At 42.2% G+C, this 17,295-nt stretch overlaps 1 protein-coding gene across 1 annotated transcript; it reads left to right on the top strand.

The window, feature by feature from the left end:
* The first annotated feature begins 3,486 nt into the window (after window positions 1–3,486).
* On the top strand, window positions 3,487–13,367 carry SLC16A12 (solute carrier family 16, member 12). The gene is made up of 6 exons (XM_010082710.1): window positions 3,487–3,596; window positions 5,604–5,707; window positions 6,963–7,106; window positions 9,521–10,112; window positions 11,212–11,471; window positions 13,108–13,367. Exons 1-6 carry the CDS (start codon window positions 3,487–3,489, stop codon window positions 13,365–13,367), a joined length of 1,470 nt encoding a protein of 489 aa, XP_010081012.1.
* Window positions 13,368–17,295: the final 3,928 nt, after the last annotated feature.

Genomic DNA, 17,295 nt, shown 5'->3' on the forward strand with positions numbered 1-17,295 from the left:
AGAACTTGTTGATCCAATATTTGCACGTTTGATAAGACGTTGCTTGGAGCTATACAGAAAGGGATGTACAATTGACCCTATTAGTTAAAAATAATCAGTCATTAGTTCACATCTGCTTACTCAAAATGTAACATAAACCCTGCAAAACTGCCTGTTGTCTGGATGGATTCAACACAGGAGATGTATGGTCTGCTCACAAATTAGCAGTGCATGCTGGAAGGCGAATACAGAATATGTGTCAGGTGGGTCTTCTGTATCATCCTCTAACTTTTGACTACAGCCATTTTCAGCCTCCCTCATAGATTTTGTGAATAACGCTGTACTTGCCTACACATGTGCTTTCTTATTTTACCTCATTAGCCAATCTGTTGTACCTTTTTTCCTCAGTTTGCCTGTGTTTGTGTCAGAGAGTTTGTTTCAGAACCTAGTGGGGAGGGAAGGAGGGTGCGGGTACACACTGGCACTGCTATATGTTTGTCCTGAAGCAAATAGGTAAGGTCAAAAAATGAACTTTGCACTTCAAGCAAAACATTACAAGGCTTGTGAAGAGGCCCATGATGTCCTTGGGGTCATGTGGGCACCAGTAGAGGCTGCTCAGAAAGCTCTGTCAGCTGCATTGTCATTTTTTGCTGTGTATTAGAAAGTTGAGTCAGAAAAGGCAGACTGTCGTGGTCTCTGTTCCAGAGCTTTCATTGATCTTCTGTGTACGTAAGTGCTAGTAATTGAATACCTTGGAGCTGAGGTTTGAAATTGTAAATTTATTTGGATGTCGTTTGCTTTGTGTGGTTTTTCTAATTAGCTGTAGGAATGAACATGTAAAGACTGCATCCAGCTGGGACCCTTTAAACTCACTTAGGAGCCTCTATGCATGATACCAGGTTTGGTAGCTGCTTACAAAAGCTCTTGTAAACCCAGTGGTGTATTCTTGTTCAATCTTTGTGAGCTGCTATGACCATTGCTATATAATCCAAACCATGGCTGTGTCAGGTGTCCCATTTGAGATGTGGGCTTTACACAGAGTGAAGCATGGAGGTAATCAGGCAGAGCAGTGCACTGTGTATCTCTCCAAAGAGCCATGGAAGTGGCAAGCAAAGCAGGTCATTAGAGATTTTATTTTTATCCCACCTGAGCTTTTTTCTAGTTCCTTAGTGTGAGTTATATTGTAATAGTACTTCATGCTGCAGTTAAGATCCCTGTTGTGCTAGACTCCCTATAAACACAGAGAATAACAGAGACCTTGCAAAGACCTTATTATACAATTTAACTTACGATGAAACAGATGTTTGTGACAATGGGGGAGAAGAGAAAAATAAAGACAGCATTAGTACATGTTCTAATGCTTTTCATGGGTGTTGCTTTGAGCTCTGAATCATTAGAAAGCTTTATACAAATAATTACTTATAGGCTTTGCTAATATTTATCTTATTATATGAAGAGAGAAAATGGAACAGTAATTCTTATTCTCAAATCATATAGAGCATTTTTGGCCTAACATAAAATTTGTGATAGCTAACTGGCTGACTAGCACAGAAGCACAAATAAGTGGTACTTGAGGAATACACAAAGACCTGGAAGAGATATTTAATGGTAGCTTTTTTACTTGTGTAATTGAATGGCAGCATAATATAGTTTTGGCATCTTTTGTGGATATTTTTATTCACTGATCTTTTTCAAGGATACTGTTTCAAACATATTACCTCAAATCACTGCTCAAAAAGCATCAACAAGCTCACATTTTGTTGTGAGGGTACGAACAGTTCTCTTCACTGTTCACTTCCTATGGCAGTTCAGGTGCCTCACATGACAGCAGGCTTGTGACCTTAACCTCTGTCTTTGAAAATTGTGACTGTTTTTTTTTCTGTTTTTAACATTTATGGGCTGAGTTGTGTATACAGGACTTGATCATGCCCTGTATGATCAGCTGCAATTCTTGGGCTTTGAAAGCCAAGCAGATAGATTAGGGTAACACTTTTTGCCCTTTTTAAATCAGAAGACTCCCAAACCTTTTTTAAAAAGAGTCCACTAATTCTCTGGTACAGTGTTGTTACAGGGTATTATTTACAGCCTAGTAGGAATTCAGGTAAGCTTTCGATGTGTTGTGGTTTTTGTTTGTTTTGTCATTCCTGTTTTCTCCTACTTTGTTCACCTTTAAGTTTGGAAATGTGTATATGTTGTCTTCAAATAATTTTGTAATGGTTTTGAGATGCACCTCCTGATATCTCGGGGTGGGGGGAGTGAGGAATACTTCTTAAATGTTCACCTGTGGTGATATGTAGGGTTAGCTCTCGGGTGCCTTGCTGTTTTGGGTCAGGGAGCTCTGGGCTTTGCAGAGTGAAGCCTTGAGCATCACGTGGCTGACCAGCTTCAAGGCCTGAGAAGGTACATTATTAGCCATGTAGCTACTTTCTTGAGTTGCACTTTTGAGTAGCTCTGCAGCCATCTTATGTTCTGTAACAGGTAATGTTTCCTGGGAAGCCTGTAGTTCTTGTCAGTGGGAATGTTGCATATTCAGCATCTGTCATATGAGGTGATATAGAAGCTACTTGAGGTTTCTCTTCAAAACTGAAAGACATCCCAGATAGTTTGCTTATTTATTATAAGTCTTTGATGCATCCAGGAGTTATGTGCTCACTGGTGATGGCAAAGATATGGTCTGAAGCCCAGCACTGACAGCCAGCATGATGTGTCCCTGCACTGAGCAACATCGGGTGTCTCAGGTCCCTTGGTCTAGCCCTGACATGCATCACTGATGCAGAAAGGACTAAGGGCTGTTGGTCCCAGGCTGATGGTGACACTCATAGCATTAGCAAAGCTACTCCAACACACAACTTGGTGACACATCTGGGGTCCAGTGGGTGTCATTTGGTCTCTTCATCATCAAATCTGCTCTGATTTTGCAGCGAATATTTCTTTTTCATATGAAGGTGAAAATTGTATTCCCTCAAACAAAAATTTTGCCCTAAATTGTGTACAAGAAGGAATAGCTACTTTGAGTGGAGACTGCAATTGAAAATACCGGTCAGGCCAGGGACTGGTGTGAGCAGGGGGAGCCCCCCTGAAGGTAAATGAGCCGCAGTGACTGGCACTGGTATAGCTTGTGACTTACGTGTGTGTGGGGGAAAAACGGTGTCATGTCATGTGCTAGGATGTAAATGCTGGGCAAATTACTCTGAAATGAATAATTCCAGACACGGGGCCAAATTCTGATGGCACTCATGCTTCCAGCAAATTTTCTTTAACTGTGTTTGTAAGAAACCCATGGCTTTTATGCACTAAATCTGGAGCAGTGTGTCATAGCCCAGCCGCGCAGGTTACTGTGTGTGCGTTGTACTCCGATTCCCTCTCTGCCTGTTTGTTCTCTCTCTCTCCCTTCAGATGGCTGGTGACCCATGTGCCTGGCAGCCCCGGCCTGCGCTGGGCGAGCCTGCCGGAGTCAGGCCCTGCCAGTGAGGTGGGGAGGAGGGAGGACTCGCCCCAGTCTGCGCCATGGCCTCGCCCCGGCGGGCCCAGCACCCTGGCCCTCCCGACGGAGGCTGGGGCTGGATGATTGTTGCCGGCTGCTTCCTTGTCACTATCTGTACCAGGGCTGTGACGAGGTAAAGGAGCTGCTTCTTGTCTTTCTAACCTGTTTGTGGCATTACCCTTTTTTTTTTTTTCTTTCCTTGTGAGGAGGATGTGGGGTCTCCCCTGATGTCCCACAGTTGCTGGGGTTATTCTGGCTAGGTACAAGCCTCTCTCTTCCTACATTTTTAAAGGCTTCCTGAAATCCCTAAGGCTGTGGGGACGGCTGAGGGACCATGAACCCTCAGGTTTTAGTCTCGCCTCCTCTGATAACTGCTCTATCTCTCAACACGCTCTCCTTGATTTTTTTCAGAACCAAAGCTTTGGGCAGGCAGCGGTATTTCAGGCTGTGGTGGTTTGGTCAGGGAGGGAGGAATCATGTAGGGTCTCTTTGGGTCCACTGTGTCCCTCTGACCCCACAGCCGTGCTCAGTTTTTCTTGTCCCAGTGGATTTGCTTGGCTCCTGAGTCTATCCGAGAAACCTGTAAATAGCCCCTTCTACTGCAAGCATTTCAGGTACCATCCTTACTGAGAAGGTCCATGCCCTAGAGAGGAGGCCCCTCTTTATACCCTTCTGGTGTCCAAAATATGCAGAAAATATTTTCTCAAAGTACTTCTCAATAATAGAAAAAACAGGAATAGACTCTACTGCCTTGTGTAAACATAATGTATACATCTGGGGTGAGATGGCTTCCACAGCTGCTGGCTGCTGTTGGGTGACTTTGATGTTGGCTGGAGGCAGAGGAGCCTGGTGTGTGTGAACATGGACATTTAAGCTATATAAAGCAGAGAGATAGGCACCCTGGTAAGTGAGGAACACAGTGTATGCTGGACAGTGTATAATGTAAATACAGTGTTTCCTACCTAAATTTTGTAAAATAAAGCTGACAGGTTTAGGGATCTAAAGTCTAGGCTCTTGCAGTCAAGAGCATGAAAGGGGCATGGAAACATTGACACAGTGTTAGTTTATGCATGAAAATGTACCAATTCCATAATAACAGTAGAGATTTCCTAATAGATTTATTTCCTTTTTCACGTGTTACATCCAAGAGACATCTAATGGCTGGCACGCTTCTAGAGTATATACAAGAATGAAGTATGTGCAAGAAAACAGCCAAAAAAAAGTGGTCGTTTGTTGAGTTGCAGGAGCTAAAAAGAGAGGGGGAAAAGGGATCTCTTGCTGATCCGGTAAATAGAATGAAACTATGCAACCTTTTAATCCATTCCCCTGCAGAGACAGGTAGAACAGTAATACTCATTAAGCAGAGCAAAGTAACATTTTAGAAGCATTTTAATAAACTGTTGGAAGGTCCATGGGTTCCTGCTGTGTTTTAATTCTCAGATCATGAGACATTGCTTTTCACTTGCTTTGCACTTGTGCATCCATGAACACATAGCTATAGGTGGTGTTGGCTATAGGTACTATGCTGGCCCTGCCCTGCCAGTTTGTGCAGATGTGAATGCCATCATTAGCAAGCAACCAGGTCAGTGAAGAATGGAGGAGCTGGAGCTTGATGTACCAGGGAAGCAACATCAATGTGTGATCTATAAATTGCTGGTGATAATTACAACTTCAGTTTAATTTCAGTTAAAAGTAATATGAGTTATAAAAATGTAGGAGCAGACACCACAGTGAGAAATGTGTTATTACAATGTTCATAATCTCTCTGGAGTAGCTGTCTATCTGGGATAATATTTGACACCCATTTGTGATTCAGCTGTTGCCAGTGCAAAGCAAAGATTCTTCTCTGGCTGAATTACTCTAGCCTAGGTGCCTGTTGGAATTATTCATAACTTGCACACATCATTTTGTGTCTTGTCCCTCATGCATTAAGTTAGTCCTTCATTTTCAATATCCCCTAGAAACTGTTTAAAAATTTCACAATCTCACTAGAATTTAGGCAAACCACAGATTTTATTATCCTGGGAGCTGGAGAGGACCTTTAAGTGGGTACCCTTTATACCTGAAAAGCGAGGCAGGTGTTTTCTGTGGGGAAAATATCCCATGTTCAACAGATTGGTGTTCATGTTTTCTTTCCTAGGTGCATCTCCATTTTTTTTGTGGAGTTCCAGGCATACTTTGGGCAGGATTATGCCAGAACAGCTTGGATCCACTCCATTGTTGACTGTGCTACGATGCTCTGTGGTGTGTATTACTGTTTTAAGACTAATGTGGCTGCTTTTTTTTCAGCTCCATCTGTTTTTAGCATGTTCATAAGTTGGTGGAGTCAGCTGGGCAAGACAGATGCTGTGGACTCTCTGGGGTATGGTATATCCAAGCTGCTTCCTCCAGCATGGTTGTGCAGGAAGGGAGCATCTCTTCTTACTATAGCGGAGAAGCAGAACTTTTTTTGTCAAATGATCTAAGTTTTCAGAAATGCACTTTTGTCGGGGTCTAGTGGGACAAGTCATGTTTGAGAGCTACTAACTGAGCACTTGTTTCTTTTGCCTTGTGATTGGAGTCATATTTGAGACTTACCACAGGATGTACATCTTGCCTTCAGATCAAGTCACAGTCATCCTCTTTTTAGCAAACTTGTGTGTTTACAAATAGTTCTTTCCCTTAAAAGAAAATTCAGTGTTGCTAAAAATTACATGCATCAATGCAGCAGTTGTACCAAATTTCTCACGGGTTTACTTTAAAACTGTCCAGCTAGGTGAAAATCCATGCCCTAATCCTGTGGAAGAGGGTTAGTCCATGAGAATTGCTCTGAAGGCATAGGAACACAGCTAGAACGAGACATAGCAATGCTCCTGTATCAGCTAGGTTATATCTTGGGGGAAAAAGGGAAATAAGGATAACCTCACCCTGGCATTGCAGATAGTGGAGAGGGAGAGGGCTGGTGATGACACCACATGGTAGAGGCAGGGTGATCTGGGACCTATCAACATTGGAGAAGGGCGGGAGAGGGGTAGCAGCCCTGCAGATGGTCCAAAAGAAATGAGACCTCCTGTTTGGGTCTGATGCAGAGCCCACAAAGCCAGGAAGGATCAAGGAAGGATGGCTGAAGTTAATGAAGGCTGAAGTGCAAATTCCAGGTGGTGGAAGCTCTCAGTGTTGTAAGCATGGAGTAATGAAAAGTGTGGGCTGTCGCTGTGGCCTCTCTTGACCCCAAAAACTGCAGAGTAGCTGTGTCCAGTAATGACTGTGATCTACTAAAATGGCTGCTGAGAAAGCTACTGTAAATTTCAGTCTTATCCGGACTTTCAGGAAAATTATTTTTAGAAGTTTTTTGGTGCTCACACCATTGTGATAGGGGGGATGTTGGAAGACCACTGTGCATAGCTATGATCACAGTTTTCTCCTGCTTGCCTACTACTTCTTTTTCATTTATGACTGTTGCAGCAAACTGTGTGTGAGGACCTACCATTAACTACCAGCTTTATTTGTTTTTTTGAAGCCCCGCTTGGGAGTTTAATCAGTAATCGTGTGTCCTGCCAAGTTGGTATCATGCTAGGAGGGCTGCTTGCATCTACTGGATTAATTTTGAGTTCATTCGCCACCAGCCTGGAACATCTCTACTTATCCTTAGGAGTCCTTACAGGTAGGAGGCATTCAGCCCCTTTGTTCCTGCCAGGAAAACTACACAGGAACGTTAAAAATAATGGTCCTTCCTTTCAAGAGGGATGATCTCTTCTCCATGTCATATTCCCACCACACTGGTCAACAGAGATACTTAGACATGTTCCCTTCATTGTAAAAGAGAAGCTTTGGCTGCCTCCGTGAGGGCTTCAGCACTCAGCAAGTCTCATACAGCCCAAATGGAGCATCCTGCAAAAGCAACTCTTAGTCCACAGTCGTCTCTGTAACTGAAGTTAAATTTCTGAAATTATGGGAGGTCAGGAAGAACTGCTGTTGCAGGTGATACACAAAAAGCTTTCCCTTTTTGCCTGTGATTTGGGAGGCAAATAAGTTTGTTATAGTAGGAGTTCTAGACTGCCCCAAAGTATTTGTAGATTTTTTTTAAAAAGTTTAAATCAAAACATAAGAGTAAGTGGGCAGAGGAGCACTGGATGAATACCTGGTAGGTCAGCTTAGTACATTCCAGTTGAAAAACAAACAAATTGTTGGTTGGTAGTGTTGCTGTAGCAGCTCCTCTATTTTCATTCAGGTATGGTGATAACAAATATCTTTGCTCTGTCCTATTTCCCTGTGTTTGTTGTGCACAGAGGAACTTGAGAAGTGCCCATGGTCACACTCACATTCCTTCCTCATTAGTACTGACCTGGCAGCCACGGTGATATAAGCCTTTGTTCTTGGTCCCCTGCTGTTTAGTAACAAGTTGGTGGAATTACTGAAGTTCACACGCTGCCAAGAGCTTATTTGTTTAAAAAAAAAAAAAAATTCCTTGTTGTAGTGCATGTCACTCTTGTATTAACAATGTTAATCTTTGACAAATGTGTTCATAACAAATAAAAAGACTCCTTGTAACCCAAGGGACTGTGCCACATACCATGCTAATGCCAGTGAGGCTTCCTTAGTGAGAACTGCTCTGAATACTGAGGTGGAAAAGCAGTTGCACTTTGTACACGGAGCTGTGAAGAGCCAACTCTACAAGCAGTGAACTTCTAGTCTGTGGAGACTGATTAATGGAGAGGTGAACTGTTGGTAAAGGCTAGATAGAGGTGGTGCCCCAACCCAGAGAGGAGGTGGGAGCATAACTGATGAAGGTCTAAATCCATAAAAGCTGCAGGACTTGAAACTGTGAAGAGTGAATCAAAGGTCAGATGGGGGAGTGGAAATTAGTAGCAGAGTTCCTTCTGAGAGCTATGAAAATGTTTTCAGCCCCAAACTTTGCATTTCTGCTTTTTCATGGGATGTTTCTTGGCTTTTTGGGGACCTATTTCCCCCTGCCAATTCACTAAAAACTGAATGGTGTGTATGCCATGATTTTCACAACTCTTGAGTGATGTCTGACTCAGGGCTTCTCTGGCTCTGCTGCCCACACAAGTCCAAACGCAGCTCTCTGTCCTGCTCCTCTCCTCACCTCCTGAGGGGTGCCAGAGTGGGCACCTGTGGTTCAGAGTCCATCTAATCCACTTATCCGGTCCTGGCAGGCTTAGTGCCCACCCTGCACAGTGTGGCCTTTGAGGAGGATGTGGCAAGCTGGTTACGGTGCTGGGTGATTATCTCCTCTATTGGCAAGTTCTGCCAAAGGCAGTGAGGACATTTTCACCCTCAATGTAGGACACGCTCCAAAACCCTAGTCAGGATCTTATTTCTGCAGCTGAGTCAGAAATACATGTTTTAGTGTTCAGGCAAGCGTTTGATGATTAAAATCTGCTCTCTGGTTCTGCAGCAGAGACTACAATCTTCTTCCCAGCCAAAAAGATGGATCTTATTTGTTTACTAAATTGGACATGGCTTTGTTTTCTGAGACTTTTCCCCCCTCTTTACTTGTAGTCAGGCATTTAAAATGGTCAAGAGTCCAAGCAGCGGCTGCTTAGAGTTTGTTTAGCTGACTGAAAAAGGTTTATTGTAGAATATTAGTAAGAGACAGACTCTTTGTACAGTGTTTCAAAGACCTGAAAATTAATGTTCAGGGTTGCAACAGACTGAAACACAAAGTGGTGCCTCCTCAGGACAGTGTGTCTATGGCCAGCATCTGTGCAGACCCTGGGGCAAGACCTCATCTTGCATCCAGGAGGGGCTGGCACACCATTTCTCTGATGTTTATTGATCATCTTTGTTCTTCTTATTAAGTGAACCCCATCATTTCTTTCTGAGCCTTGCTACTGTGGATTAGTGATGATCAGTTAGATTCATCAAGTCAGTAACCCTGACAGTGGAAGAAAGGAGCCATCCTGGTTTCTCTTCACATTGTGACTGGGCTGTGTGATACAGCATCAGAAGAAGCTTCCTATTCATTTGTGCTAATGTAGGTTATGTGGTTTAATTAAATGTGTTGCATGTGTCATGCTTAGTATTAAGCCATCTGCACTGTGCTTTCTCTTCTAGGACTTGGGTTTGCACTCTGTTATTCTCCAGCCATCGCGATGGTGGGCAAATATTTCAATAAAAGAAAAGCGCTGGCATACGGAATAGCCATGTCAGGAAGTGGAATCGGTACCTTCATCCTGGCCCCCGTTGTCCAGCTCTTAATTGAGCAGTTTTCCTGGCATGGAGCTTTACTCATCCTGGGAGGTTTTGTTTTAAACCTCTGTGTCTGCGGTGCCTTGATGCGGCCTATTGCTCTTAAGGAAGACCATAAAACTGCTCCTGAGTTTCTTGAACAGGATTATGTCCCTGAAGCACAGAAACAAGACTTAAAGCGAATGTCCATCTGTTCACCTTTAATCAAAGCATGGTCTCATGAATGTTTATGCTACTGTTCATGGAAGGAATATGACTTTTTACTGATGCCAGGCTTCATGGTGCTGGCAGTGTCAGTTTTATTTATGGCATATGGCTGTAGCCCTCTTTTTGTCTACCTGGTTCCTTATGCTTTGAGCGTTGGAGTGAGTCATCACCAGGCTGCCTTCCTCATGTCCATACTTGGTGTCATAGACATCATTGGTAATATCACCTTTGGATGGCTGACAGACAGAAGGTAAAGGCTTGCAGCTAAGCAAGTGTAAACTTTAGCTGGTGGGAGGCTGGATGCAAGTGAGGTGTAATACATATAAAAAGTTAACATTATGGACTTTTTCTGTCACATGTGTAACTTTTCAGGAAAAAAAAAAAAACCCCAAACCACTCAACACACAGCCTTTCAAAAATGTTTCCTATTTAATGTTTTTGTCTCTGAGTTTGTTCAATTCTGTTGGTTTAATTTCTTTTTTTGCCTGAAGAAATTATGTGTTTGTGCAAAGCTCTTGCATTTGATAGTGGAAATGTAACCCCCTGCCTGAGGTGTGTTGAGAGTGGTCTTCTGTATCTGTTTTCTAGAGGATTTCACTGTACTTCCTCTGCTTTTCCATCTCTTTTGTGCTGCTGGGGAGGCATGGAAATTATGGAGAAGGGTCAAATATCTGGCCCAATGCTGTCAGGCATGTACTAAAAGGACTGACCTAAAATTGGTATATGTTTTCCAGGATGTAAGAACTCACCATGCTTTGCTAACTCAGCTCGATCCAAACATCTGTGTATAGCATCTGTAACATCAGTAGAGACTGGCTAAATTAAGAAGGATTTTGATTCTAAAGGACATATTCATTGTGCTTATTCAGTTTGTGGGAAAAATCAATTACTGCCTTTGTGGGGCAGGAAGAAAAGCATTGCCATCTCACTTAGCTCATGCTAATTCCAGTGTTTAAGGGCTGATGCAAAGGACAACATCTAAGAGAGGTATACTGTAACATTTTTTGCATAATACTGCAAGCACCTTGCTGAGCTGGGATGTAAAGCTTGATGGAATATTGCTTTGAACACTGAAACTATAGAGGGCTGCAAAATCCTGGCAGGGGAGTGGCTCCCTTCACTAGGGGCAGCCTGAAGAACACTGCAGGCTTACCAGATGTTTCTGCAGCTGTAGGTGAACAAAAAAGCTCGTCAGTGTTGAGCTTTTCATCTTGAAGTCTGTGTAAGAAAATTGACTTAAACTTGAGCTATATAAAAGAGAGAGAGACTGAAGTGCTGCATGCCAGGGCACAGAAACTGAGATGCTGTGTCCAGTGACAAATTTTTCTTTTCTGTTTTGAAATTTGCAGGTGTCTGAAGAAGCATCGGTACTTTTGCTACCTCTTTGCTGTGGGACTGGATGGCCTCTGTTGTCTTTTCCTGCCAGTTCTCCAAAACTTCCCATTGCTTGTGCCTTTCTCATTTACCTTTGGCTACTTCGATGGAGCCTATGTAACACTGATCCCTGTCGTGACGGCAGATGTTGTGGGAACTTCTTCCTTATCATCAGCACTGGGTGTCATGTATTTTCTGCATGCCATACCATATCTAGTGAGCCCGCCTGTTGCAGGTCAGTTCACAGATGATTTCCTACTTCAGATCTACCTGCTGGTGTGATGTAAAAGGAGAGGAAGGACAGTGAATGCACACTGAATGTGGGGCTGGCCCCTGGGCAGGGAAGTAACACACCTAGACCTTTATAAGATTCTAGATCCCACTTAAGCCCTGTCTTGATGGGATGATTTCTATGCATAATGTTGAAATGTAAAAAACAAACAAACAAAAAAAGTAAGGATGGAATGGGGCTTCTAAGAGCTGTTATCATCACTTCACATAGTTTAGAAATTGTGCAAGTAGAAAGAATAAAAGGTTTCACTGGGAAATTACAGTTTTGAAAATATAACCTAAAGAGAGTCATTCCAAGGTTGGGTTTTGTTGTGGAGGGCTTGATCTTTTCACCCCCAAACTGCTTGAACAGGTGGGTGAGTCAGCTTCACTAATATTTGGTCACAAGCTCATCACTGTAATATCCAACCGTCATATTCCACATTGGTTCCATCACAGTGAAGTAAGGATGAGAGATGTACTCCTATTATTGTGATTGCACCCCTGTATGTGGCACTGGTGAGGCTGCACCTTGAATCCTGTGTTCAGTTTTGGGCCCCTCACCACAAGAAGGACATTGAGCTGCTGGAGCAGGTCCAGAGAAGGGCAACGAAGCTGGTGAAGGGTCTGGAGCACAGGTCTTATGAGGAGCGGCTGAGGGAGCTGGGGTTGTTTAGTCTAGAGAAGAGGAGGCTGAGAGGAGACCTTATCACTCTCTACAACTACCTGAAAGGAGGGTGTACTGAGGTGGGTGCTGGCCTCTTCTCTAAAGTAACAAGTGATAGGACAAGAGGAAATGGCCTCAAGTTGCACCAGATAGACTAGATATTAGAAAAAATTTCTTCACTGCAAGAGTGATCAGGCATTGGAACAGGCTGCCCAGGGAAGTGGGGGAGTCACCATCCCTGGAGGTGTTCCAGAAACGTGTAGATGTGGTGCTTAGGGACATGGTTTAGTGAGTTAGGTGGTGTGGGTTGGACTTGATGATCTTTGGGGTCTTTTCCAACCTTAATGATTCTATGATTCTGTAATTATTCTTTAGGAAGAAATTCACATGGTTTTGACTTTTGTAGGACAGAGTTCTTTTTACAGTCATGTATATATACATGTCTTTCAAATTTTGTTCACATCAATTCCCAATCAGTCTCTGTTTCTGAAGCTTTTAATTTATTTTTCCATAGCAAAAAATATTGCAAAATGGAATTATTTTAACTAGGGCATAGCTCACTAGATGTTTCCATATGAGGATCTCATGCACACTATATTTAATCCCAGGGCTCTCTAAGCATCTCTGAGGACTGACAGTTAAATTAATGCAGTTGAAAGATGTTTATTTAGTATTGTGGTGATGACTGCTGTCCCTTTTCTCCTGGGTTTGTCTTCCAAACAAAAGCCCATAAAAATCTTATCTGCCTGCTGAGGACAAATCCCTCCCTGCCCCAGGAGGTGAAAGTATAGTGACGGTGACGTAAACCTGTATTTTTTTATTGTATTTAACTGTGAAAAGTCCAGAAGTTTATAAAACTCCTGTTAACCACAGGATTTGTAAATCATCAGAATTTTAGTGGGCCTTTAAAAACCCATGATTTGTTTTCCTACAGGTTGGCTTGTGGACACAACTGGCAGCTATACTGCATCATTCCTCCTGTGTGGATTTTCTATGATATTTAGTTCAATGTTATTGTGCTTTGCAAGACTAGCAAAGAAAATCAAAACACATTTGCAGTCACTCACCAGTGATACTGGCGCCAAACAGCACATATGGACAAATGGAGCAATAGCTTATTCTGTCACAGCAGAATTAGACCAAAAGGATGTTGAATTTTTGGCTGCAGATACAAACAGCTACAGCAGCAGATGACAAGAGCGATCAGGATTCAGAACTGTGCACAGCTGTGACTGAGATGGAGGTGGCTCTGTAGTGTTACGCTGTTGAAGATATTACTCCTGTGAAACAAGGCATCTCTCAATTAGATTTTTCTGTTCTTTTAGTTGGCTAAAATCTACACAGAGAAACAGCAATACCAAGTTAATGCAGTAAAAGAAGAAAGCTAGACTGAAAATAGAGTTCGTAGATACAAACATTCACAGATTTATCTGAAATGCAGTATGTCGAGTCCACAGGTAATCTCAAAGATGACAATTCATTATAATCAAAAGAAAACTATAGAGTAATCAGTCACCAAACAATAAAGTTCAAATTATTTCAAAGTAGTATTAAAGAAATAAGCTTTTTGATGTTCTGGTCTATTGTGTGTGTGATTAGTCCATTGAAACATACCACCAAAAAACCTCCACATTTATCAGTCTGCATTAAACTCTTTGAAATAACTGCTCCAAATGCCAAAACTTTTTTTTTTTTTTTTTAAGAAAATCTGGAAGGAAACTGATTTATGCTGAAAGTATCCCTGGAGCAGCTTTAATTTTTACAGTGTGCCTGAATTTTGTAGATATGCAATTTCAAATATGGTTTTAGACCTAATTTCCCAAGCCCCCTACCTTCCTTTTTTGTTTGGTTGGTTTTTTTTTTGTTTTGTTTTTCCCTGGTTATCTTTAAAGCTTGAATTTCTAAACATTGACATTCCAAGTATGATCCTCCAGCTGATCCTTGTCTGGGAGGATGAAAGAGTTGCTGTAGCTGCTCTACAATCTGAAGAGGAGTATATTTGTGCCAGGGGACTAGGCATGCTCATAGACAAACCTGCCTTAGCTGCATTAGTTGGAAGAAGCCTAAAGGCAGCCCAGGAGACCAGAGGAGAGGCTCATGTTTTTTCAAACACAAAACATCTTCCTCCTGTAAAATCAGCAGCTGTTGAAGAAATTCAGAGTCTGTGCAAGCAGATGGCTGAGAAGCTGCCCACTCTGCAGGCTATTAATAAAGAGGATGTTGGCAGACAAAGTTGTAGTTTTTTTTGCTTATTCCCGTGGCAGGTCTGTCTCTTTTTGGACCCAGGAGCTCTATCTTCAGATGGTCCAAATTACTCCTTTGTGCCACCTCAAGAGCTGATCAGGTCACTTGTCCTGGATGGCCAGAACACAACAGCTGTGATTTCCTGATGGTTTTCTGCTGCTTGTGTGCTGAGGAATATACTACAGCTGGCTGCTGCATGGGAGCTATGGACTGAAGGTAGCTCATGGGGTAAATTACTGCTGTGATGATCTGATAAATAATGGGATGCTTCTATATTTCCAGAGTCAAAATGTTGTCAGTGATGGAAGAACTTCTCATCCTGAAATGTGGATCATTTCTATGTTTTGATGCTGTATAAAGATGCATTGTGTTCATCAGCAAATTGATCAGAGTCTGAATAATTTTTATCAGTGCTGAACTAGCAGTTTTGTTAATAATTTACAGTGTATTCAATGGTTGCTCGTGGTGTCCTATTCCACTTTATGCCTCAGAAGGGAAAGCAGAATAGACTGATGTTCACAAACTTGACTTAAATCAAGAGTACAGCCATAGGGGTATAATGTATTTTTTCTATATATTAATAGTATGTGTATCAAGTAGTTCTATTCATGCATATTTCAACTATATTAAAATTCTTCGACTTAGTTGTCTGTGCTCAAACAAAGCATTTCCCACTGCCCTGCCTCAGAAGTGTGGTCAGAGCCAGTATCATGATTTACATGCACAGACCACAGATTAAGAGACGGGAGTGCAAAAACTGCTTAAAACTAATGACATAGCCTTTTTTTCAGCTCTATGTGGCGATTGACTCCTGGGTCCTAACTTTGATTTTAACACATGTTCTTAAAGAAGAAAAAAATTATCCATGAGTATTTCTTAATGAGTTAGCAAAAATATGGCCACTTGGGAGGAAAAAAAAGGTGGCTTTATTAATTGGTAGTGATGAAGATATTGTTTCAGATCTTTTGCAAAAGTTTATCTCAGAAAGTAGAGCATAGTGTGGTCTGCAGAGAAGTTAAGCTATTTCAACAAGTTATAAGTTACTGCTGTCATTTACTTGACAAAAATTTAATTGCATTTTTTACCACATCGTGACATGTCAACAGTTGTTCATGCCAGAACTATGTATTATAAAAGCCTGTTGGAATAATACTATATAAATTTTATCTTAGTAAATAATACTCTGTAGTACATTATTAGCATTTTTTGATTTATTTTTTATTTCAAGATTTTTTTTTCATAGGCTTTGCTGTTCTGTGTTTAACTTATAATTAAGACAGATTTATTTGTTTTAAATATCTAATTCAGCAGAAAATATTCAACTGGTTTTACACACAGGTCTTTTGTAGGAAATGACATCATTATTTCAGGGTTTTCTAACAATGTTTCTGCTCTGAATTAAGCCAATGGACAAAAGCTTATATACTAGAATGATGCTTTCTGTGTGTAAAACACGACGTGAAATATCAGCACCATCTTGAAATCTCCCCACTAAAAAAACAGAGAAGGAAGGAGGCATAATAAGAAATGACTTATAGGTGGAAGAAATTGGAATATAATCCAGGTTTGCAAAGCCTCATGCCAAACTTCAACCCCCTTGGTCCACACAACCCAAACCGAACAGCTCATCTTCATCCTGACATGTGAAATGTTTCAGGCAGCACATTACAGAAGTCTTTGGATTAAACAATAAATAATTTTTTTTTAAATGGTATCTGCAATGCCTTTCTTTTTTTTTTTTTTTTTTTAATGGTTTTTGTAATCTTTTTTTTTTTTTTTTTTTTTTTTTTTTTTTTTTTTTTTGAGATTATGACATTCAGGCTGTTCTCCATACCTGGCACCTGGCATCCAGCCAAGGTCAACCCACCACAGGCCTTTTTGACACCCAATGCGGAGCATGAGGAATTTGAGATAAGGATAGTAGCTGGGAGAGGCAATAGGCAAACCAGGGACTGAATTAGAGAGTGGAATGATTGTGGTGAATTTTGGTTGTTGTGATTGTGGTGAAGGAATGAGGGGTGGATTGTGTGTAAATTTTCCATTTTTGTTCAGTGTTGTGATGATGTTATTTCGATAGTTCTTTTTGCTGATACGGTGAAGTTTGTGAAGATTGTGTGATAAATGTGGATTTTAATGATAATTCTTAAACATGTGATTCACAGAGGCAAGGGGTGGAATGTATTCGGTTTGCATGGCGAGGTTTTGGTAGTGGGGGTGTTACAGGGATGGCTTCTGTGAGAAGCTGTGAGAAGCTTCCCCCGTGTCTGATAGAACCAATGACAGCCAGCTGGCTCCAAGACAGACCCGCCGCTGGCCAAGGCCGAGCCCATCAGCGATGGTTGTAGTGCCTCTGTGATAACATAGCTAAGAAGGGGGAAAAAAACCTGTGCAATTACAACCAGAGAGAGGAGTGAGAATACATGAGAGAAACAACTCTGCAGACACCAAGGTTAGTGCAGAAGGAGGGGACAAGGTGCTCCAGGTGCCAGAGCAGAGATTCCCGTGCAGCCTGTGGTGCAGACCATGGTGAGGCAGCCATGCCCTGCAGCCCACACAGGTCCACGGTGGAGCAGAGATCCACCTGCAGCACATGGAGGACCCCACGCTGGAGCAGGTAGATGCCCAAAGGAAGTTGTGACCCTGTGTCCTGGCAGGACCTGTGGACCTGTGGAGAGAGGAGCCCAGTCTGGAGCAGGTTTGCACATAGGACTTGTGACCCCATGGGCACCCACGCTGGAGCAGTCTGTGCCTGAAGGACTGCACCCCATGGAAGGGACCCACGTTGGAGCAGTTCATGAAGAACTGTAGCCTGTGGAAAGGACTCACATTGGAGAAGTTTGTGGAGGGCTGTCTCCCGTGGGAGGAATCCCACACTGGA

The sequence above is a fragment of the Pterocles gutturalis genome, unplaced genomic scaffold (genome assembly GCF_000699245.1).
Source record: "Pterocles gutturalis isolate BGI_N339 unplaced genomic scaffold, ASM69924v1 scaffold23461, whole genome shotgun sequence".
In the NCBI taxonomy this organism is placed as follows: domain Eukaryota; kingdom Metazoa; phylum Chordata; class Aves; order Pterocliformes; family Pteroclidae; genus Pterocles; species Pterocles gutturalis.

Excerpts from the sequence above, each read along its gene's own strand:
- SLC16A12 (XM_010082710.1), top strand. The coding sequence starts at position 3,487 with ATGGCCTCGCCCCGGCGGGCCCAGCACCCTGGCCCTCCCGACGGAGGC. Across the intron at positions 7,107-9,520 it reads ATCCTTAGGAGTCCTTACAG|GACTTGGGTTTGCACTCTGT; the intron begins GTAGGAGGCATT and ends TTTCTCTTCTAG. Across the intron at positions 11,472-13,107 it reads AGTGAGCCCGCCTGTTGCAG|GTTGGCTTGTGGACACAACT; the intron begins GTCAGTTCACAG and ends GTTTTCCTACAG.